Source organism: Chelmon rostratus, chromosome 23 (genome assembly GCF_017976325.1).
Source record: "Chelmon rostratus isolate fCheRos1 chromosome 23, fCheRos1.pri, whole genome shotgun sequence".
NCBI classification, from domain to species: Eukaryota; Metazoa; Chordata; class Actinopteri; order Chaetodontiformes; family Chaetodontidae; genus Chelmon; species Chelmon rostratus.
In genome coordinates this window covers 19016149-19039959 of record NC_055680.1, presented here as the reverse complement: position 1 = coordinate 19039959, position 23811 = coordinate 19016149, and the positions used below count along the sequence as shown (strand labels likewise).

The 23811-nt window shown below is 46.8% G+C and overlaps 1 protein-coding gene across 1 annotated transcript; it reads right to left on the bottom strand.

Annotated features, from left to right (window-relative positions):
* Positions 1-3464: 3464 nt before the first annotated feature.
* Positions 3465-12290, bottom strand: LOC121627010 (alpha-tectorin-like). Its single transcript, XM_041965769.1, has 16 exons — positions 12242-12290; positions 11796-11884; positions 11151-11225; positions 9737-9833; positions 9468-9597; positions 7937-8177; positions 7555-7711; positions 7296-7386; positions 6867-6929; positions 6375-6577; positions 5910-6041; positions 5345-5532; positions 4946-5097; positions 4583-4819; positions 4309-4471; positions 3465-3557 (listed from the first exon to the last, which is right to left on the bottom strand). Exons 1-16 carry the CDS (start codon positions 12288-12290, stop codon positions 3465-3467), a joined length of 2160 nt encoding a protein of 719 aa, XP_041821703.1.
* Positions 12291-23811: the final 11521 nt, after the last annotated feature.

Genomic DNA, 23811 nt, shown 5'->3' with positions numbered 1-23811 from the left:
ACACAGAAATGCCCAAAACTGCAGTTCCTCAAATGGCCACTTGAGGCTGGCTCCAACGGCCAGTCAATCCTCATAGACCCCCCTATTAAAACGCCCAACCTAACAGCAGGAATACACATGTTTACAGCCTGGTAGAAAAAAGGTTTTGGGTTCTCTAGCTAATTTCCCCGTTCATGACAGCTGAACAGGCAGTGGATTTTATATGACTCACTTGTGAAAGTTATATTAAGACTTGTAGTTATGCATAACTATGGACATGGCCCCTTTGAGTGACAGCTAGTTGCTATGTTTCAGCAACCAGGCTTCATTCGGTCTGTCTCAGCTCCACCCACGCTCCGCCTCTTTGCCCATGTTTGGATCAGCCAGGAGTTTGGTGGAGTCACTTCAGAAATGGTGACTGCTGGAGCCACTGTCACTGAGCTTCAATCCGATACCTGAGGGTGACGTCACAGAGACTACACCCATGTTTGATGCCGTCTGCGTTCAGCCACAATGTTAAAGTTTGGGCACCCCATGACATTTGAACTCTCAGATAACTTTTGCCAAAGTCTCTGACCTACGTCAGCTTGTTAGGTCTATGGCTTGTTCACAGTCAGCGTTAGGAAAGAACAGGTGATGTGAATTTCAAAACTTTAGAAATACTGAAGATTCAACAGACTCTGGAGTGACGGTTCTACTGAGCAGCAACACCTGTGCAGATATGAGCTTCATGGAAGAGTCATGAGAAGAAGACTTTCCTGCATCCTCACCACAAAAGTCAAAGTCGTTTGCAGAGGAACATCTGAACAAGCCTGATGCATTCTGGGAAAAGGTCCTGTGGAATGATGAAGTTAAAACAGAGCTTTTTGATCGCAGTGAGCAAAGTTATGTTTGGAGGAAACAGGCAGCAGAATTTCATGAAAAGAACACCTGTGCAACTGTCCAGCATGGCGGTGGATCGATCAGGCTTTGGGCTTGTGTTGTAGCCAGTGGATGGGGAGCATTTCACTGGTAGAGGGAAGTAAATACCAACAAATTCTGCAATCAAGCATCAAAACATCTGTAGAAAAGGTGCAGATGAAAAGAGGATGGGGTCTACAACAGGAAAACAATCCTGAGCACACCTCAAAATCCACAAGGGACCACCTTAAGAGGGACCAAGCTGAAGGTTTTGCAGTGGCCCTCACAGTCCCCCGACCTAAACATCATCAACAGACTGTGGATAGACCTTAAAAGAGCAGAACATGTGAGACGACCCGAGCATCTCCCAGAACTAGAAGGACAAAAGGGCGAAAATCCCCCAAACAAGACCCGAAAGACTTTTACCTGGATACAGGAAGTCTTTACAAGCTGTGACAGTTGCCAAAGGGGGTGTTGCTAAGGACCGACCATGCAGGAGGCCCAAACTTTTTCTTCAGGCCCTTTTCCTTTTTTCTCACTTTGAAACTGTAAAAGGTGGAAATAAAAAAAGGATCTTGCTTAAAATATGAAAGAAAGGTCTTTAAATTTATAATGTTTGGAAATCAATCATCTTTTACTCACTTAGCTTTTCACAAGAAGAGACACTTTGATCAGGGGTACCCAAACTTTTCATGCCACTGTACATCTTAATATGAGTATGGTTAGAGGGATCAAAAAGCACAAACTGAATATTCAGTTTAATTGTTTTTTTATTACGGATTTGAATGTTTCTTTCAAAGTGGTAGTTGTATTGATTAATTTCACATTTTATGACTAAAATCTAATTGAAGTTTCATTTCACCCTGTTCACCTGTAGTGTCTTGCTTGATGATGTCATCGAGAAGGAGCTTAAACTTTCAGATAAAATGAAGAAATGAAACGAATCAAAGTCATAGTTTTGATTTTCCCACAAACCTTTTTATTTATTTTTTTGGTTGGAACAACAGTAACATAATAAAGATCAACAGCACAAGTCATATCTCAGCGTCATGGAAGCAGCAGTTTTGGACTCAGTTGATATTTATTTCAAAGAGTCCGTCTGTCAGAGTTTTATTTAGTCGATGTGTTTTTGTGTTTGAGCCTGACAGCAGGATCCGGTCTTGTCTTTAGATTATCGGTACAGTGAGGCTACACAGATCAGCTCCGACTGACCTGGAATCTGTAAATCAACGTGTTGATGCTGCGTTTGCACTGAATTCACTGTTTTCCTCACAGTGGACTTCTAGACCTTATTGTGGCAAAACTGAAGTCATGTTACAGGCACAAGCTGACAGAAACGGCTGTCTCCAAAAAAGAACAAACAAGTCAATATGAAGGATTTTAAAGTTCTGCTATGGCGTCCTCGTGGCTGCCTCTTTTCTAACAAGTGTCTCCAAGATGGAACCTGTTCTCCACAGCTCAGTGAACTGCTTCAAAACCCTCATTTTATTCCTCTCACCCACTGCGCTATGCAGACAGCAATCATTAATCATCATTAGTAATCCTTAATAACATGTGATTATTGTTATTAGTGGGAGAGTAGATATACCATAGAACGAATAACATGATTAGAATTAAAGCCAAGCTTCTTCACACACGTCCCTTCACCATATAGTTTTTATACTGTTTCATATTTCAGTGGAAAAAGGTGAAATCAAAAGAATGTGTTCCAGTTGCAGAAAATCTGCTGTGAGGACTGAGCTAGTCCTTTCAGGAGATGTTGTTCCAAAGGCCAAGGACTGACACACTCGGGATCTGGATCAGGACCAAGCAACAGTCAGGAATCATTGTGAAGGTGGACAGCCTGACGGTCAGTCCGAGTCACCGTGGAAACCACCTGAGAAGACAAGCAGACCAAACTGTGACTGATGTCTTTTCTCCAAACCTGCATCATGACTGAAGTCTCCATGTTCAACCCCCCCCCCCCCATCCTCCCTGTCAGACTCACATCTTACTCCAACACCAGATCTTTAAATACCGCTCTTGTCATGGTTCGTCCGTCTTACTGTGTCTGTAATACTTCTCCAACTGATCTGAGAGCATGAGCATCACTGAATAACAGATGTACATGTTCACAACGTTGTCCACCACTAGAGAGCGCCACCTGCCCACTGCTGACCTGCCACAGACTCTTGGTAAAGAGGAAACAGTTGAACTCTGTTTGCTCGTCTGATTGTTGGTTTAGTAGATAGAGATGCAGCATCTAGTTCTGTCTCTGACTGAAGCCACAATGAGGCTCTTCTTGCTTATTACTGTACTCTCAAACCGCAGCGGTAGCCACTGATGATGATGATGATGATGGTGGTCCTGTCTGACTTAATTTCAGAGGTCAACACGACTAAAGCAGCTTTTATCCTGCTTGTTCAAACACATTCAAACGTGAGAGTTCACCTCACATCACCTCTGCATCAACACAAAGAGGAGATCTTGTAGCTGGACTTGATGTGTTTTGGTCCACCACACCTTCACTGGTCAGCAGGACTCTGCTCTCACCTCACTGGTCAGCTGCTCTGATGTCACCAGTCAGCAGCAGAGTTGTGTCTTACCTAATGAGTCCAGGTCATGGAGATGAAGGCCGGGGCCTCGTCTTCATACTTCAGCTTGGCAGATCTGCGTCTCCGAGAAGCTCCGTTACAGTTCTGGAAGTTAAAGACAGAGAGAGATGAAGTCCAGACTGAACAAGACCCACACTGATCCATTCATTGTGGACTGATGCTGCTGAGAGCAAACATCTCACCTTTCGTGTCCTTCAGTGTGAACATCTACATGTTTGACACTGGGACAATGAGCAGAAAGTACTCCTTCACCATTAATGCAAATCTGAATACACACGGTGACCAACAGACATTCTGATTGGCTGATGGCAGCTGTGATTTCTGGAGAAAACCTCAATCTTGTTTGGACTAAATTCATCATGTTGCTGCAGCGTCACCTGGAGGTGAAACGCCATCAGCTGTTTCTGGATGATCTAAATTTGGTTACAGCTGCACAGAGTGTTCCAGAGTGACGCAGGTCATGTGAAGCGGGTCAGGACTAGAAGAGTGAACAAACCAACAGGAGACAGACGGTCTTTGGTGGAGGTGATGGATGCTCAGCAGCAGTCTGACACATCTGCAAACTGCTGTTTTTACGGCTTTTAATCAAGATTGTTTGGGGCATTTTATGCATTTCTTCTAAAGAGGATGATCTAGAGGTGACAGGAAATGTGGAAAGAGAGAAGGGGAACGACGCGGAACCAAAGTCCTGAGCTGGAATCGACCCGGGAACACTGTGATCACGGATTACAGTACGTGTGTTAACCACGAGGCCGGCAGACGCCCTGTTCTAACTGTTTTCAGTGACTTGCTGCTGGTTTCATGAGTGTGTGTGTGGTGTGTTTGGGAGGCGTACCGGGGTGCAGGTCTGGTTCAGGTTGCCACACAGGTTCAGTTTGCAGTGCAGGTGGATATCGCCAGAGCTTCTAAAGAACTGGAACATGTTGAAGGAGAAGTAGCTGGACGTTCCCGCTCCGTTTCCCACCACATTCACCGTCTGATCATCGGGGTTCGCACAGCTGTTGACAAACAGGAAAACACACATCACATCAGAGCACATTGATTAACGAGTCCCTGCTTCTGATTCATTTGGAACAGCAGCGAGCAGCGACCGCCTCTGTGAGTCTCACCCGTCTACAATCAGGTTGTATCTCAGACTCTCAGCCTGGTCGGCTGCCCAGCAGGAGTCGGTCACCAGGGCGACCAAACCGTCATCCAGCCCGTCAGTCTCCAGCTGCACCCAGATCTGCTGGTTCAGCTGGACTTCAGTGTTGGAGTCCACAGCTTGTGTGCGTCCGGCGTCGGTGTAGGCCTTCATGGTCAGAGTGTAATTCCAAGTTCCAGATGTGATCTTCTCAATCACAGAGCTGCAGAGAACACACACACACACACACAAACACACACACACACACACACACACAGCTCAGCTGTCTTATACTCACAAACCTCTTCACAACAAGCTTCACAACACAAAGTTAACAGCCTCCACTCACCTGTCTTTGATTCTGAAGGTCACAGTGTTGACATCTGGCTGAGTGAAGACGCAGGAGAAGTCGATGTAGACTTGGTCCTGGCGAGTGATGTTGTCAGAGACGCTGTTGTTGCCTACGATGCTGTTCATGTAGATCAGTTGGCTGTTGTTGGCCTGCAGGGTCACAGAGATTCAAATTCATCACAACTCTTTACATTCAGCTGTGCAGTGTGACATTTGTTAGGTGTTGACTGGAGAGAATCAGCTTCATAGATGACCAACATCTCTAGAAACCAAGGAGGTCACAGCTGAAACCAAACCACAGAAAGATCCCAAACCAGAGGAGAGCAGGAGAAGCTCAGCAGAGTGCTGGAAGAGATTTGGCTGCTTGTTGAGAGTAAAGACGTGGTGGAGAACCCACCATGACCTCCGTCCCACAGGTGTTGCTGCTGTTGAAGCTGAAGGTCACCATGTGGTCCAGCTCATCTCTCTGACCCGTGCAGGTGGGGTCATTGAGGTGTAACATCATATAGTCGATGCCTTTCTCCTCCAGGAGACACCCGACCACAGTAACTGAGGCTGAGTTCTCCTCGCAGACCGTCGGGTGACCTGAACGTCCAGCAGGACGGACGAGGGAAACAGGAACATGACCATGAGAGAGAGGACAGACTGAACAGACATTTACACCATGTGGGACACAACAAGTCAAACCATTCAGTCCTGCTTTGCTGACATTTGTCTTTTCTTTCATTCAGAGCTGCTCTACAGGCAGAAATAAAGGAGGGAACCAAACGACCAGTTTTTATGGTCGTTTGGTTCGTCTGTGCTCCTGATGACAAACATTCAGTCAAACTGAGTGCTGAAGGTCAGTTATCAGCAGCTCCACAATCTGTGTGAAACAACTCTCCCTGTGAGAAAACCCTGCAGCCTCTGAGGATCAGGACTCTGCACAAGTCAGTCGTGTTGTTGTGTCACAGCTGACGTACCCAAAGCGTCATTCGATCTGTACGGGAAGGCAAAAATGGCCCGACAGAAGCAGCCGATTCCACCACTGATGGTCTCAGCACAGAACTCATGATCGCTGCAGATCCTTCCCTGACAGAAGGGCTGAGGGGGGGCTGAGAGAGACACAGAGAGACACACATGTAAACAAAAACACTGAAAAACTGTGTGCTTGAATAAAACAAGACTGAATCCTATCAAGAAAACTGTGGCGTTCACCAGAGTGACCGTCGATCTCCAGCACTGTGCCACGTACACACTGACCATTTTTAATATGAATTCTGTCACAAACACACAAGGACTGCAAGAACCTTGAAATCAACTTAATAAGGTGAGACAAAACAGTTTTTCTTCTGTCTAAATATAAAACAGATGAACATCACATTTAACTGTTCATGTGTCTGTTTTGGCTGTGTTGTTGAATTGAACTGAAGTGAGAGAAGTCTTACAGCAGCCGGCCGTTGACCTCCAGCTGTCCAGTGTGTCGTTGCTCCGCACGCTGCAGTCTCTGGCGTAGGCCTCCAGGAACTGACAGTTCAGACCGTCCACCGCAGGGTATTTGCACAAAGTGTCGATGCAGGCGTCTATGTAGGACTCTGGGTCGGTGTGGTTGTGACAGGCGGTGAAGGGCTCCTCCAACAGGAGGTTACAGCTGTTCCACAGATGTGAAGAGACAGAAAGGGAGACAGAAGGATGAAGTCCAGTCAGCGCTGTGTTACGTTCTATAACTGGGAATAAACCTAAACACGGGACAGCTGTTGAAGCTTCATGTCACACAGATTTCTGTTCACACAAAATGTGATTAACTCTGTTCCCCAAATGAGTTCAGGTGTGTTTATCTCCCATCCCTCCTCACATCACATGACATTCAACATGTGATGGAACATGTCATTCAGCACACAGATGGAAGTAGAATACAGAGAGATGTTTCTTCTGCTCACCGTTCAGTCATCATGGTGCAGTTGATGGAACTGTCAGCAGTGTCATTGTACTGCACCTCACAGCTAGAGGGCGACACACAACACAAGGTGAGGACTGTTCCCCTGCTCTGACTTATTCAGATAAACACAAACACACTTTCTGAGTGTTATAGATACACATTAGCTTTGTGTCTTTGTTTCAGTCCACAAGTCAAAAGGCAGAAGAACCTTTCTTCTTTTTCAAGAGGCGTCCAGATCATTTCAAAGTCAAGTCCTGGAAATGCTCATTGTTGTGAGACAACCAAGAAATCACAACATACAGAGTCAACCAAAATATTAAGAGTCCAGACAAGTTAAGATGTGTTCAGGAACTGAATTTCAATATGAGACTACAAAGTACATTGAACCCTGTGATCAACAGCATTCAGTGGGTTGTGATTGAGGTCTCACCTGCTGCCATTGTTCTCAGGAAGTCTCTCATCACTCACAGTCGTGGAGTTGGCACACAATCCCTCCAGTTCCTGATCTAGTTCAGCAGGTCCTGGACAGGTTCAGAACAGGATGTGGGTCAGATCAGTATCAACGTTCATACTGGGTGAACAGCAGCTCACTAAAGGACAGCTGAGTTTAGTCCTGATGCCCCAGATGAGGGCTGAGCACCACAATTACTAGTCCTGTGTGGTGAGTGGTAGGATTTCAGTTTCTGTACCTATGAAGATGATCTGTGCAGTGTTCCCGTCAAAGAAGACAGAAGTGGTGGACTCGGGGTTCGACACGGTGACTGTGACTCCAGTTGGGTCCACAAAGACCTCCACACCGTTTCCCAGATCAGTCGAGCCGTTGATGGTCAGCACTGTGTTCCCCTCCTGCATCACAGCAGAGAGACAAAGTGGAGGAAACACAGCTTCAAACATCACAAACACACACAAACAGACTGTTTTCACTGCAACAACCACTGAGTTCACCAGAATTCAAACAACTGCTTCTAATGTCACTGAGAAGAAAGATGAGAGCTGACTCAGCAGAGGATGTGACGAGGATTTGGGATCACAGTCCACACTGACACCAGATTGTGGCTGTAGGTAGCTTACCTTAACTATCCCGCCTTGTTCCAGGTGAACATCATCCTGCCCCTGCAGCCGCAGTGTCACGCTGTCCAAAAAGCTCACATCTCTACGACGACGTTCCTGGAAGTTCGCCACCACGGTGAGGTTTTCGATTGGCGAACCTGTCAGCAGGGTGTACCCACACCGATCCTCCACAGTCTTCAGTTGGTCAATAAAGTCAATGACAGCGGGGCCGGTCACAGTGCAGATGGGGTCAAACATGCAGCTGATGGAGGCGGAGAGGGACAGAAACAACAAACACCATCAGCTGCTGCTGCTGAGGGCCGCGGCCACCAGGGGACCCTCAAACAAACAAACTACAGGAGTGAAGTCTTCTGTTCATGTTCATGTCATAATTGAGGCCTTTATCTGTGTAATATTTGATTGTCTCAGCTGGAGGTCAGGCAGTGTTTTGCCATGGGCTCGGTATAGTCTGTCTTTAGTGGCAAGTTGCCCTGATGACTGAGTTTCCACTGCAGCCTCACAGGGGAGGAAAACTGCGCTGACACACACTGTTGTCGTCCTGATTGGTAGCAGGACTGAATGGGGCCAACTTGTCATGTCTCCTCCATCGACTCAAAATCTTGTTTTGCAATATGTAAGGATTGGCCACCTGTTGAATTCATAATACAAACAAACAGCAGCTAATGACCGAAGTAACCGCTAACTGCTGCCAACTGGAAATGCTGTTCGCTCGTTAGCTCGGTTAGCTGTGCAACTAACGGTCTGGACTGGGAGCTTGGAGCACCTGGGGAGTGTTGGTGTTGTTCACACTGCTAGCAGAGCAGCTTTAGACCACCAGGAAGAGGAAGGTTTCAAGCCTGGAATATGGGGACCCAGTGGGGATTGCTGGCAGGGAGTGGTGCTGGAAAGGGCACCAGAACCGGAGCCAGGTGAGCAGGCAACGGAACCAGGCTCAGCAGCTTCTGAGTGAACACAGCCAGACCAGGGCCAAACAGCCTCTGATGGAGGCCAGTTTGATGATCATGAATACTGTACTGAGGTGATTTACAGTGGCTCCAGATGGGACTGTGAGACTTGAGGATGAAGACAAAGTGAGTTCAGAAAATGGAGGGGTGAAGTGGGAGAGGAGCGAGAGGGGGGTCAGGCATCAGTCAGAGCCCACCTCCAGAGGCCTGAGCTTTACTGTGGGACTAAGTCCTCCTGAGGTACACAGTGGTACTACGAGATGGGATGGACCCAGGCTAGATAGTTAGCATGCTAACTTCAGTAGATCTCTCTGAGACACAACACATAGATGTTTCTGCTCCTCTTTTATCTCACAGATATCAGCCTCACTGTTCTCTCATCTCTTTGCTCCTATCAGAGCTGCATTTGAGCTGCGTTGAGTTCCTGCTGATGCAAACCCAACATTTCCTGCTGCTGCTGCTTCACATTAAAAGCTTCCTGCAGTCAAATCTGTTGCTCTCAGTGACGCGTCCCTGAATAAAGATTCCTCATCAAGTTCCTGTATCATCACAGCTCCTTCTCGTCAACGTGAAGCACACATACTTACACGTTGTTGCCACGACAACGCTGCAGTGGGGGACATCCATCAGTCTGAATGGTTGCCACACTATCACAGTAAGCAGTGGAGCAGGTGTCTGGGTTAGAAATGATCTCATCATCATAGAAATACAAACCACCTGTGAAGTGAAGAATCAGGTTCAAATGTCAAAGTTCACTTTATAGTTTACAAACTGTCCAATAACAAGAGACAGCAACATATTAATACTACAGTTCAGTTTTGAAGGGAAGATTTATGGATCCAGTGGATTTCCCAACCTGACTGTCTGCATGCGCTGATGTCTCTGTAGATCGGGGTTGTGTTTGTCAAACTCACTGAATCTGCATCCACACCTGTGGCTAGTAAGTAAAACACCTAGACAGCAACAAACACAACCAATGTTAGGATCACAGAGCAGAGATCATGATTTCAGACATGATTAAAAGAAACTAAACTCAGTAGAAAAATGACTCTGTCTTGTCCGCTTGTTCAACTAAACATGACGTGTTGCCTTATTTTTGTTCAACTGATGGTAAAAAGTAACTGTGTCCAGATTTCTTCAAGTATTTGTAGTTTGATGTTTGTCTTTATTTAGATAGCCAACAGTAGAAAAGAGGGAGGGTCGCTACGCAACAAAGGTCCTGGACTGGACTCAAACTGGGGGTGTTGGGATCACATGGTTGCATGACGCTGTGTGGAGCTTTGATGTGATTCCAGCATCTTGAAATGATTCTGGTATCATACATTTTGGTGGAGAAATGAAACAATCCTGCTGAACTCTGGTGCAGTCTATGTGCTGCCTTCAATCCTTTGGTGTCAGTATCACTGGGTCACTTTGGGAGGGTGAGGGGTGATGGGGGAGCAGTGTGCATCGGTTTCTCCAAGTGTCATGTGCCGTGGCCTTCACAGTCAACGATCAAAACACCAAATGAGGGAATATCTTTTGGAAGAATGGTGTTCATCCCTCCTGTAGAGTTCCAGAGACTTGTAAAATCAATGGCAACAGCTCACAAAGACACTTTATGTTGGTTTTTCCTTTCATTTGACACTTCATACTCACATGTGGACCCGCGTCTTCTGCTTCAAATTTCACAGCTGCTTGTGAGCCAAAGCTGCTTATTGTCAGAGAAAACTGTAAAGAGCCAACAGAGGAGCTACTGTCAGTATTAGGAAATTTACTCCAAGAGATTTCAGAAAAGTTCTTGATCATTTGTTCTTTTGAGTGTTTAAACAGTTAAATTTCTATTTATTGAGTCATGACAGTGAACAACACTCACAGGAAGTGAACTGATATTCCCACTCAACTCCACTGAGCATAGCAGTGGGCTGGAAATATTCAAATTCTGATGGTAATGTGTTTCATTGTCAACCACTACATTGTAGGAAAATGTCTCATTATCGAGTGCAGGCCCAATAATACAGTCCATTCTCATGTTGAAACAGGCTGAGAATCCATCATCCGTGGCGTTCACCTGTTAAAGAGACACAACGAGTGAATTCACAAAAGAACTTTTCTACAAAGAGCTCTGGCCAACTTCACTTCACTCAGTGAGTTGTGGAGGTTTCAGTCAGAGCTCTCACTCTTTTTCACTTGTGTCGTGGTTTGGAAAAGAAAGGAACTCACTGAACCAGATCATTAAATGGTCTGGTCGGCTCATTGGGGAGTCACAGCTGTGCCTACAGTCGCTGTACACTAGGCAGGTACAGCGACTGGCCAGCTCCATCTCCACTGATGACTCCCATCCCCTGGCAAGTGAGTTCCAGCTGCTACCGTCAAAAAGGAGATTCATAGTCCCGAGAGTTAGGACCACTCGCTACAGGAACAGCTTTGTTCCTGCTGCGGTTTCTCTTTTAAATAGGAGGTCTGTCCTATTTTAATGTGGTCTTAACTTGCTTATTTATTTATTTACTTGTTTATTTATTATTGTTTTACTGTCCCTTGGATCATGCTCTTATGTTTTCTTAGCATGCTCTTAACAGGTCTTATATTGGCATTTTTAGTGATATTCAATGATTTTATTTATTTTATGTATTTATTTTAGTCTTTTAACCATGATCAGTGAGCTGCTGGGAGTACCTGTCAATGTCTGCTGCTACTCTGTCTTCTGTATGTGTCCTGTGTTTCTGAATGTTGTGTACAATGTTTGAGATGCCCTCTCCAGACTGCAAAACAAATCTACCTACGGGTATCAATAAAGTTACCTTGACTTTGACCTTGACCTTCTGGATGTTACATCAGTTGATGTTCAGACATTCAGTGTCACTGCACTGGACATTAATGAGACACTAGATGGACAAAGACAGATATTCTCAAGCATCAGGCTCCTTCCTACTTACATTCAGCATTGTGTACTGCTCTCCATAATATGAGATGGGACAAGAGGAGATGTTAAATGTTTCAAAACCAACATACTGCTGCTCAGCACCTGAAGACGATGGAGACACATGAGACGTCAGAACTAGAGTCTGTGAGCTGGTTGGACAACAGGGAAGGATTCAAATGTTGACTTCATGAAGGAATAAAACAGAGTTTGTTTATCAGTCAATCAAAACTTTTCATATCACATCATGAGGTCCCACTTCTTCTTAGAAACAAAGAGGTGTCAGGAACATCTCTCCATATTTGGCAGATTATCAGCACTTAAAGTTTCTGACTGACTTCAAGTCTTTCTGCTCTTTGTCCTCAGACTGTTTGCTAATTTATTATGTTGCTTCTACTGAAGTCCCTCAACTCGTCTTGTGGGTGGAGTTTCAACATGGCTGCCTCGGGCGTGTGTGCTTACCAGGCAGCAGCCCAATGAGAGCAGACAGGAGGAGCAGGGGGCGGAGCATGTTGGAGGAGGCCAATCAGCTGGCAGAGAGCTGGAAGACACACAGTTGGACAGAAAGTCACAGCCACATTCAAACTTCAAGTCTTTTCCTGACAAACAGGAAATAAAGTCCATGAGCAGGATTCATACTGTACAAATGTGGATTTCCATGACACTTCCATGACTTCTCCAGGTTTTTCCATGACCGCACAAACCCTGCATGTCTGTGATTGGTCTAAATGTTGCAGTATTCAGTCGCTGTGAAAGACATTTTTTCACAGCAGAACACTGACGTCACATCTGAGCTCATTCTCCAGGCTGAAAATTACTATTTTTTCATCATCCATTAATCTGCAACTTTATTTCTCAATTCATTGTTTGGTTTATAAAATGTGAGAAAACTGTGAAAAGATTTTAGCTCAGTTTCCCAAAGTCCAACAATAAAGCTCATTGAAGTCTTCAAATCACCTTTAAAAACCCTTTTATCCAAATATTTCTCCAGTTTAGCAGCAACAAATAATTCATATCAATGATGAGAATAAGCTCTTACTCAGACTTGTTGAATGGAGAAGCACAAAAAATGACCTCTTATGATCTAAATGTATCTGAGATCAAGTTGTGACCGTAATACTGACGTTCTCCTCGGTTGTCTGCGCCGCGCTCACCTGCACGACTTCCTAGATCTTCTGTAATAACGCTGTAATAACTGCCGACACAGTGACTGACTATCAGTCTGGCACAAAACACACTTTGTTTTACTCCAGAAGCCGTTTTTAACTCACACTGTCAACAGTGATGTGTTGATGTGAACTAAGATGTGTTCAGATGTGAATATCAGTGGAGAGAAGAAGAGACAGACGAGGAGGGGGCAGGTTGTCTTACCCTCTGGAGGTCTGATGGAGGATGAGGAAGATGAAGGCTGCTGTTCAGGAGACTCTGATGGTTCTGTTGCTCTCTCGCTCTCTCTCTCTCTCTTTATGTGCGTCCTCGCTGCTGTTCACACCCAGGGAGGTAGAAGGGGCGGGGCTACAGGTGGAGCCAACCAGTGGTGTTTGATGCCTTGTTAATGCACTCTGGCACCTTGTTTACATTCAAAGCACACGTCTTAATCAGTGAAAATGAATAACCTTTATACAATCATGTGTCCACAAAGACAACAAATATTCTCCATCATGGCAGAAAACATTTTGTCAAAGATGGAACACAATGACCGTTTATGAGCAGAACCACGGACACGAGCCCTTCCTGTCGTCTGTTAATTATGTCAAAGATCAAATCTGACGAACAATTTGCATCACATTTGTGCAGTTTACGGGGTTTTCTCAACCAGACTGGGAACATTAGAAGATGTTTCTGTCAGATTGAGCCTTTCTGTTGAGACCCAACACAGTCACACATGATGAGCTACCTGTCATGTAAATATGTCCCAACCCACCTGTAGGTGCTTTATTATACTGTCAATGCTCTTAATTAAAGGATTCCACACTCTGTGCTCCACATACCAACAGAGTCACGACTGTCGAGCAGAAGAATGTAACTGAGCAAGAAATCCTTTGTAAAGGTAGTTCATGAAGAACATGGGTTTGGGTTCGGAACATCCTGAACATGTGACACCTGTGTCACACCTACAGGTACGGTTTGTGACACATAGCTCATCACCTGCTGACAGAGTGTTCCTGGCTGAGCGTGTGAACCTATAGACAGGCATGAACGGTACGAGGTCGTTAACTCAGGAACTCATCAACAGACTCATTATCCTGTCTCCTGGGAAATGTGACCGAACAATAGTTTGACGTTTGCTGCAGAGATGAACTCTCTGCACTGAAACTCATCCAGTCATCACTGTCAGTACACTGGGACACACACACACACACACACACACACACACCCCACTGCACCACCATCTTTGTGTGTGTGGGCCAGAATTTTTTGACCTAACATTATTATTGGATGTTTATTGTTTATATATATTTTTTATATAGCGACTGTCAGAGCAGTCTGACAGCTGCCAGCCTGCCAGGATTTGCTGGTCGGTCCCTCTGCAAGGCATTACATCTCCAGGACATAACAGGTGTCAACAAGAGATAGATAGATAGACATACTTTATTTATCCCAAGCTGGGAAATTGCAGCGCAGCAGCAGCATTACACACAGTGAAATAAGTGAAACATTGTGAAATAAGAGTATAAAGAACAAACTATACATAATAAAATAGCAAAATAGCGAGCAGTAAAAAGATTATGTACATAATAATAATAATAAAAAATCAAAATAGCAATTATCTACAGCAAATGGCAGTGTGTAGAAAATAAAGTGTGCCGTGACTGTAAGCATAACACAGTGAAAAAAGTAAAAAATTGTGAAATAGGACTATAAGGAACAAACTACACAGAATAAAGTGTCAAAATAGCAAGTAGTAAAAAATTATATACATAATAATAAAATATCAAAAGTAGCAAACAGTAGTGATAAGAAGTATTGTATGTGGCAGCAAAGATTTCCTGTATCTGTCCCTTCGACAGCGGAGCTGTAGCAGCCTGTGGGAGAAGCTGCTCCGCTGTCTGTCCACTGTGTGATGGAGAGGGTGCTGATCATTGTCCATGATGGATAGCAGTTTATTCAGCGTCCTCCTCTCCACCACAGTCTCAAAAGACTCAAGTCTGAGTCCGAGTACAGAGCCGGCCTTCTTGATGATCTTATCAAGTCTGTTGGTGTCACTGGCTCTGATGCTGCTGCCCCAACATACGACAGCAAAGAAGATGGCGCTGGAGACCACAGACTGGTAGAAGCTCTCCAACATTTTGCTGCACACGTTGAAGGATCTCAGTTTCCTCAGGAAGTAGAGTCTACTCATCCCCTTCTTGTACACAGTCTCTGTGTTGGATTTCCAGTCCAGTCTGTTGTCGATCACCACTCCGAGGTATTTGTAGTCCTCCACCTCCTCCACCACCTCCCCTCTGATCCGTAGTGGCTGTGAAGGCGTCTTCTTCCTCCTGAAGTCTTTCACCATCTCTCTGGTCTTGCTGATGTTCAGCCTCAGGTGGTTTTGTTCGGACCACTCGACAAAGTTGTCTATCAGTGTCCTGTACTCCCCCTCCTCTCCCTCTCTTATACACCCGACAACAGCTGAGTCATCAGAGAACTTCTGCAGGTGACATGACTCAGAGTTGTACTTAAAGTCAGTGGTGTATAAGGTGAAGAGGAAGGGAGAAAGCACAGTCCCCTGTGGAGCTCATCACATGGGATGTGAGGGCGACTGGTCTGTAGTCGGCTGGGTCAGATGGCCTTCTTGGGGACTGGAACCAGGCAGGACGTCTTCCACAGCTTCGGGACTTTCTCCTGGCTCAGGCTCAGGTTGAACAGATGTTCCAGTACAGGAGACAGCTGGCGAGCACAGGTCTTCAGGATCCTAGGCGTGATGCCATCAGGGCCTGCTGCCTTTCGCTGATTGGGTGGTTAATGCTGGTGTCCTCAGTGGGGGAAGGGGAGGAGGAGGAGAAGGGGGGCAGATGGAGAGGTGATGTGCGGGAGAATGCTGGGGGGCAGTGGCATCATATGTGGCATAGAGAAAATCCAGGGTTTTATTGTCTCTGGTGGGGCAGTCGATGTACTGATGAAAGTTATTTAAGGTGTTGTTCAGTGAGGCATGATTAAAATCACCTGTAATAACCATGAATGAGTCCGGGGGTGTTCAGTCAGTAGTTTAGCAGCGGTGGAGCTGATGACGTCAGAGGCAACCACTGCATCAGCTGACGGGGGGATGTAAACAGCGATAGCAATGGTGGACGTGAACTCCCTCGGTAAATAATACGGGCGCATTCCCACAGCCAGCAGTTCAATGTCGGGGGTGCAGAGACGTTCCTTCACGCTAACATGTCTGGTGTTGCACCACCTCTCACAGACATAAAGTGCAAGTCCGCCACCTTTTTTCTTCAGACTTTCAATTTGGAATTTCATTGCATGTATTTATTCAATTATTGGGGAAATCCCAACAGCTTTTGTTGTAAGATGTATCAAATTAAGTTTTTTTTTTTTAATTAATGAAACCAACATTTTCATTTTATTTATACATTGCTTATGAAATCCTCACAACCCTTTACTTTTACCTAGTTTGATTTGATTTTACTTTTATTTTTTATTCCTAATATATTAATGTATCACAAGCGGTACTTCTAAAGAAACGCTTGAAGTGGTCAAACTTCAAACTTTCTACCTCGAAAATGTCGACAGACAACGTGATATATCCAAGATGGCGGCGCGTGCACACGCAGCGGCTTCTCTCTTTCTCATTGTGACAGAGTTTTTGTGTTTTTCGTCGTGCGAGTCACAGTGTCTTTGTTCGTCTTCGTCGCGTCTACCTGTCTACAAGCACAAGTACAGTCGGGAGTTTTTGCTAAATATCGACAGGACCAGTTTTCACAAGCTAAACCCCGTGCAAGAGGAAGAGCTACGAGACTGCGGTCTGCTCCGGAGGCCTACTACAACACCGTCCCCCAGTCCTGCACCTCGCCCACAGTGGAGGCGACACAAGCGGCGTCAGAGGAAGCAGAAGGAGGTATCCGAGCCAGGCTAGCAGCTAGCCCACACAAGCCGGCTATCCCCACCATCATGCTGGCCAACGTACGCTCTTTGGACAATAAACTGGACTACCTACGCCTCCTACGGACAACCCAGAAGTCTGCGGGAGAGTGCTGTGTGTATGTTTTCACGGAAACTTGGCTCAACAACAGCGTTACAGACCACGCCATTCAGCTCGAGTGGCTAACCTGCTATTGAGCAGACAGAGCTCTCGCTGAGGGAGGTAAGACACGCGGCGGGGGACTCTGTGTTTACATCAACAATGACTGGTGTCGTGACGCTTTGTGATCTGCAAACACTGCTCACTACTGGTGGAGTTTATGGTCATAAAATGCCGACCCTTTTTCCTCCCGAGGGAGTTTACAGCCATACTGCTTGTGGCTGTTTACACCCCTCCGAGCTCCAATGAAAACAACAGGAGCGAGGCATTGAATGAACTGCACCAACACGTCAGTGAGCAGCAGACTGCCCACCCAGATGCCTTCCTCATCCTGGCTGGGGATTTCAACCATGCAGACCCAAAGAGGATGTTTCTGAAGCTATACAAACACATAGATTTTCCAACACGTGGACACAACACACTGGACCAGGTTTACACCACCCAGAGAGGAGCTTACAAGGCCCTTTCCCTCCCACACCTCGGCGCCTTTGACCACATCACTGTTATGCTAATGTCGGCATACAGACCACGGGTTGAAGTCACCAAACCAGTTCTGAAAGTGGTGCGAGTGTGGCCTGAAGGGTCCTTGGAGGAACTTCAGGACTGTTTTAACACCACAAACTGGGACGTGTTTAAACAGGGTGCCACCTACAACAACATCACCGACCTCCAGGAGTACACAGACGTCGTCACTGCTTACATCACCAAATGTATCGATGATGTAACAGTAACAAAGACCATCACTGTCCGGGCCAATCAAAAGCCATGGCTGACAGGAGAGGTCCACAGGCTGCTGAAGGCCCGTAACACGGCCTTTAGAGAAGGAGACGAGGAGGGCCTGAGGACAGCCAGAGACAACCTGTCACGCGGCATCAGAGAGGCCAAGAAGGTGTACTCCAGGAGGATAGCTCATCGCTTCAGCGAGAGCAGGGATACGCAGAGCCTGTGGCGAGGGATACAGACCATCACGGACTACAAACCCCCACCGCAGACCTGTGACAGCTCCACCCCCCTGCTAAATGAGCTAAATGACTTCTTTGCTCGCTTCGAAGCACACAACAGCACACCTGCACAAAAATCCACATCCCCCGGCGAACAGGTGCTGTCGCTGTCCCCTGACAGTGTGAGGAGGACACTCAGCAGGATCAACGCTCGCAAAGCTTCTGGTCCTGACAACATTCCTGGTCGCGTGCTGAGGGACTGTGAGAGCTCACGGATGTCTTCACAGACATCTTCAACATCTCGCTGAGCCAAGCTGTTGTCCCCACATGCTTCAAAACCACCATGTGAGGGAGCTGGGAAGCATCCCCCTCACTAAGAGTGAAACATGCACATTGACAAATACAGACTGACACAGCAAGTTTATTTGTTTTTGTTGTGGTAAAAGACACTAGTTAACTGCTCTCTCTCTCTCTCTCTCTCTGAGATCCACTTTAGGGGCGTGCTTCATGGAGTGCACACATGAAGATGCGGCCGCAGCATACCAGCAGTTGCCATTTACCCAATTAGGTTAAGCAGGGGGATCAGAGAGGAGAGAGGGGAGGGGTTGTAGGGGGATTTTTTGTTGAGTTTAGTCGTTGTTTAGTGGTTCTTTAGAGTATTAGGTGGTTTTGTTAACTTTGTCAGGCTGTAGTTATTTGTATTATGTAGAATAAGTGTCAGTGTGTTAAATTATACATCTATATATGCATGTGTTTTGGGTTAAGTGTGGGCAGGTCACAGTGTCACTGGGGTGGGAGGAGATTGGCTATAAAAGCCAGGTGAGCAATGGTGCAGTGTGTGAGAAAGGGGGGGGATAGGTTGAAGCTCTTGCTCTGCTCTGCTGCTGCAATCTGCTGCGATTACCTGCACCTTGGTGACTCTTTTGCCCTGCTGTTTTTTGTGAGCTGTGTGTTTTATGTGTGTGAAAATAAGTGAAAATCTAGAGCTCTGGAAAAAACTTACTGCTGGTCGGCTGCTCTCATTATTCCATCCTGCTGTGCCCTTTGATTCTGCCTGGTTCATCCAGTTTGTAGAGGTTGAGCACATCCAAACCTTACATTTGGTGTCAGAAGTGGGATGAGACGTGGCCAGATTGAAGGAGCAAAGCATTGAGAGCCAACAGTATGGGGCCTAAAGCTCAAACCAAAGTTTCACGGACAGAAGTGGTTGAAGACAGCCCGGAAGAGGGTGCTGCAGGGGGGGTGCCCTTTGGGCCCTGCTGACATGGATTCAGTTACTGGCATGTTGCAGCAATGTCTTCACTTCCAGCGTGATCTAAGTGAAAGGTGGGAAAGAGACGTGGTCAAACAAGAAAAAAGGTGGCGCCAAATTCAAATTCAAGTGAATAACCTAAGAGATGATCTGGAGCAGCAGCAGGGTGCAGAGAGCCAACCCCAGCAGAGCACACCACAGCCACCGCCGCAGCAGGAGGAGGAGCAGGGGTCCCAGTCCAGTGCACGCAGTGAGTTAATGGGTAGGGGCTGGGGGCAAGCAACAGTTCCCCGACTGGAGGAGGGGGATGATATTGAGCAGTACCTGACCACCTTCGAGCGCTTGGCAGCGGCGTATCAGTGGCCGGAGGTCGTCTGGGCAGTAAGGCTGATTCCATACCTAACGGGGAAAGCACGTGCAGCATATGTGGCCATGGCAGCAGAGGACACAGCAGATTACATCAAGGTACAAGAAGCCATTCTTGTAAAATATGAAATCAATGAAGAAGTTTATCGGCAGAGGTTCAGAGAGCCTGATATCCGTCCTCATGAGAACCCAAGAGAGTTTTACAATCGACTGAAAGACTTATACAGCAAGTGGATCATGCCGGAGGAGAGGACCAAAGACCAGATTGGAGAGATCCTCATTCTAGAGCAATTCTATCGCTCCCTCTCTCCAGAACTGAGAGTGTGGGTGAAGGAAAGGGAGCCAAAGTCAGCACGAGATGCAGCTTTACTGGTGGAGACATTCCTAGCAGCCCGAAGAGGGTCCAAGAGCTATCGGTTGGAGATTCCACAGAAGTCCAGCGCAGCTCGGGGTAAGCCATCTGGGTCTGGGGAAGGAGGTGGTCCTAAAGAGCCAGAGTCAGATAGGTCACTTGGAAAGTCTGTAGTTCCTGTTAAGTCAAAGTCATCAGCTAGGCCTGTTTGCTTCTACTGTGGTCAGGAGGGTCATGTTAAGCCAGAATGTCCAGCCAGGAAAGCTAAAGTTGCTTATTTCTGCACTGTTCCACGCCCCAAGCAGAGTGAGAGTTGCTGGGTAGGAAAGCAGCAGGTTACTAGTTAAAATTAATGGTAAATCAGCTCAAGCTCTACTTGATACCGGTAGTACACAGACATTAATCCATCCATCACTGGTCTCAAAGGAGGGTTCCCTAGGGAAGCCAGTCCTTGATATTTCTTGTGTACATGGTCACCATAGAGCTTATCCTATGACGGTGGTGTATCTGGAGGTAGCAGGACAAACTTACCTTGTGTCAGTGGGGGTGATAGACAGCTTGGCTCATCAGGTTATTTTGGGGCAGGATATTCCCATCCTTCAGGAGTTGGTCCAGTCATGTAGGCCAGTTAACATTGTCACTAGGTCACAGACACATGCCCAGGAATGGGAGGAAGGGGGAGTAAGTGGGAACCAAGCAGGGCCAGATAAAAATGGTCAGGGGCCAGAGGAGCTAGTTGCCCAGCCTACAGCCCAGGTGGAGCCAGAGGTGCAGGGTTTAGCTGACAAGGATTTGAATGTTTTCCTGGAGCTACCTTTCTTTGGCGAGGAGCTCACAGATAGGACTGTAAGAGTAAAGAAAAGTAGGAGGCAGAAAAGGCAAGAGAAGATGGCAGGGACAGCTAGAACTGGCTCAGGGCTAGCAGAGCCAGAGAGTGGTGAAGCCGATAAAGTTTGTGATTTTTTACAGCTACAAAGACAGGATGAGTCACTGCAGGGCTTCTTCCAACAAGCAAATTGTGTGCAGCAGGGTCAGGTGGCAGGAGAGGGTTTTTTTCTTAGAGACCAGGTGTTGTACTACAAAGCAGATTCAGGTGATAGTGAAAGGCTGGTGGTTCCAGAAGAGCTTCGGGAAGAGGTGCTAAAGCTAGGCCATAGTATTCCTTGGGCAGGTCATTTGGGAGCTAAGAAGACCTTGGATAGGATAGCAAGCAGATTTTACTGGCCAGGGTTGAGTACACAGGTACAGGAGTATTGTCAGTCCTGCTCAGTTTGTCAGTTAACTGGGGATAAGAGGGTTCCCAAATTTCCATTGCAACCACTTCCAGTCATTGAGGTTCCATTTAGTCGGATAGCTATGGACATTGTGGGCCCATTAGAGCGAACACAGTCAGGACATCGTTATATACTTGTAATTTGTGATTACAGTACTAGATATCCTGAGGCATTTCCTCTTAGAGACATCACTGCTAAGCAAATTGCATATGCCTTACTGCAGCTTTTCTCCAGAGTTGGTATTCCATCTGAAATTTTGACAGATCAGGGCACTAATTTTCTCTCAGATACACTTAGGCAGGTGTACAGGCTGTTAGGCATTAGGGGTATTCGGACCACTCCTTACCACCCCCAGACAGATGGTTTAGTGGAGAGGTACAACAGAACTCTAAAAAGTATGTTGAAGAAGTTCATCTCAGCTAATGCCAAAGACTGGGACAAGTGGCTCCCTTATCTCCTGTTTGCCTACAGGGAGGTGCCTCAAGCGTCAACTGGTTTCTCACCTTTTGAGCTCCTTTATGGCAGGCAGGTGAGAGGTCCCCTCGACGTGCTACAGGAGTCCTGGGTGGGGTCCCAGGGGAAGAGAACCAGCATTCTGGCATTTGTTCTACAGATGAGAGAGAGGATGGAGCAGGCTACAAAGCTGGTGAGGAAGAATATGGAGAAGGCTCAGAGGGGACAGCAAACCTGGTATGACAAGACAGCCAGGGAAAGGTCCTTCAGCCCAGGTCAGCAGGTGCTTCTCCTTCTTCCTACAGTTGAGAATAAATTACTGGCAAAATGGCAGGATCCATATACTGTGCTGAAGAAGCTGAGTTCAACAGCTTATGAGATTGAGATGCCAGAGAGGAGAAATCCAAAGCAGACATTCCACATCAATCTGTTGAAAGAGTGGAAAACCCGGGAAATTCCACTACAGCAACAGATGTTTGTTCGGACAGTGGAGGAGGAGGATGACGTTGTGGGTGAGTTCATTCCTGCTAGTTGCAACTCTGAATCCCTTGACCTCTCACATCTTTCTCTAACCCAGCAGAAAGACTTGCAAGCTATAGTCCCACCAGATTTGTTCCAGGAGAGGCCCGGGGCAACAAACTTGGTGGAACATGACATTCAGCTAAAGGACAGCACCCCCATCAGGCAGCGGATGTATCGCATCCCACAGAAGTTGATGCCAGTGTTGGAAGAGGAGGTGGCTCTCATGTTACAGCTGGGTGTCATTGAGCCATCCACCAGTGAATGGAGTAATCCTATTGTCTTGGTAATTAAGAAGGATGGGAGCATCAGGTTTTGCATCGACTTCAGAAAGGTAAATGCACAATCTCAGTTTGATGCTTATCCTCTGCCAAGACTGGATGATCTCATTGAACGGGTGGGCCAAGCAAGGTTTATTACCACTCTTGACCTTTGCAAAGGTTACTGGCAGGTGCCACTATCTGATGCTTCTAAGCCTTTAACTGCTTTTAGAACACCTCAAGGACTCTGGCAGTTTACCAAGATGCCGTTTGGTCTCCACGGGGCTCCTGCGACCTTCCAGAGGTTGATGAATCAAGTGTTGTCAGGTATGGACACCTTTGCAGCAGCTTACCTGGATGATATTGTGATATACAGTACCTCTTGGCAGGAACATCTAAGACATCTGTCAAAGGTTCTGAGGAAGATTAAGGAAGCAGGCCTGACCATCAACCCGAGGAAGTGTGTGGTGGCTAAGCAGGAGACACAGTATCTCGGCTACGTCCTCGGATGTGGTGTTATCAAGCCAGTGCAGGACAAGGTGGAGGCAATCCGAGCGAGGGAGAGGCCAACGACCCGGAAACAGGTCAAGTCATTTCTGGGCCTGGTAGGCTGGTACCGGCGTTTCATTCCAGGCTTCTCTGCGCGAGCAGCAGCCTTAACTGACCTCACCAGCACAGCGAAAACCAAGGTGGTATGGGGTGAGGAGCAGGAAAAGGCCTTCCAGGACCTCAAAGAGGCCCTATGTCAGGAGCCTGTGCTGCAGAGCCCAAACTTTGATTTGGAATTTACAGTACAGACAGATGCGTCCCACCGAGGGATAGGCGGAGTCCTACTACAAGGAGAGGGAGAAGAGAGGAAACCAGTGGCGTACATCAGCAGGAAGTTGTTTCCCAGAGAGACCAGGTACTCTGCAGTGGAGTTGGAGCGTTTGGCCATCAAGTGGGCGATCGACACCTTCAAGTACTACTTGCTTGGGAGAGAGTTCAAGCTGGAGACGGACCATAAGGCGTTGCAGTGGTTGGAGCAGATGAAGGATACCAATAGCCGGGTCACTCGCTGGTTCCTGTCCCTTCAACCGTACCGGTTTTCCATCCACTACCGGCCAGGGAAGCAGAACACGGTGGCTGACTTTCTGTCTCGCAACGTGGTTGGCGAGCCTGCCGGAGGGGAGGAGAAGTGTGAGGGAGCTGGGAAGCATCCCCCTCACTAAGAGTGAAACATGCACATTGACAAATACAGACTGACACAGCAAGTTTATTTGTTTTTGTTGTGGTAAAAGACACTAGTTAACTGCTCTCTCTCTCTCTCTCTCTCTGAGATCCACTTTAGGGGCGTGCTTCATGGAGTGCACACATGAAGATGCGGCCGCAGCATACCAGCAGTTGCC

What these genes read in the sequence shown, in the direction of transcription:
- LOC121627010 (XM_041965769.1), bottom strand. Translation starts at nt 12,290, where the DNA reads ATGCTCCGCCCCCTGCTCCTCCTGTCTGCTCTCATTGGGCTGCTGCCT. An exon ending in AGTCGCTGTACCTGCCTAGT is followed by an intron (nt 9,834 to 11,150) that starts GTACAGCGACTG and finishes GTTGCTGTCTAG; the next exon opens with GTGTTTTACTTACTAGCCAC. An exon ending in TGCACCATGATGACTGAACG is followed by an intron (nt 6,578 to 6,866) that starts GTGAGCAGAAGA and finishes TCTGTGGAACAG; the next exon opens with CTGTAACCTCCTGTTGGAGG.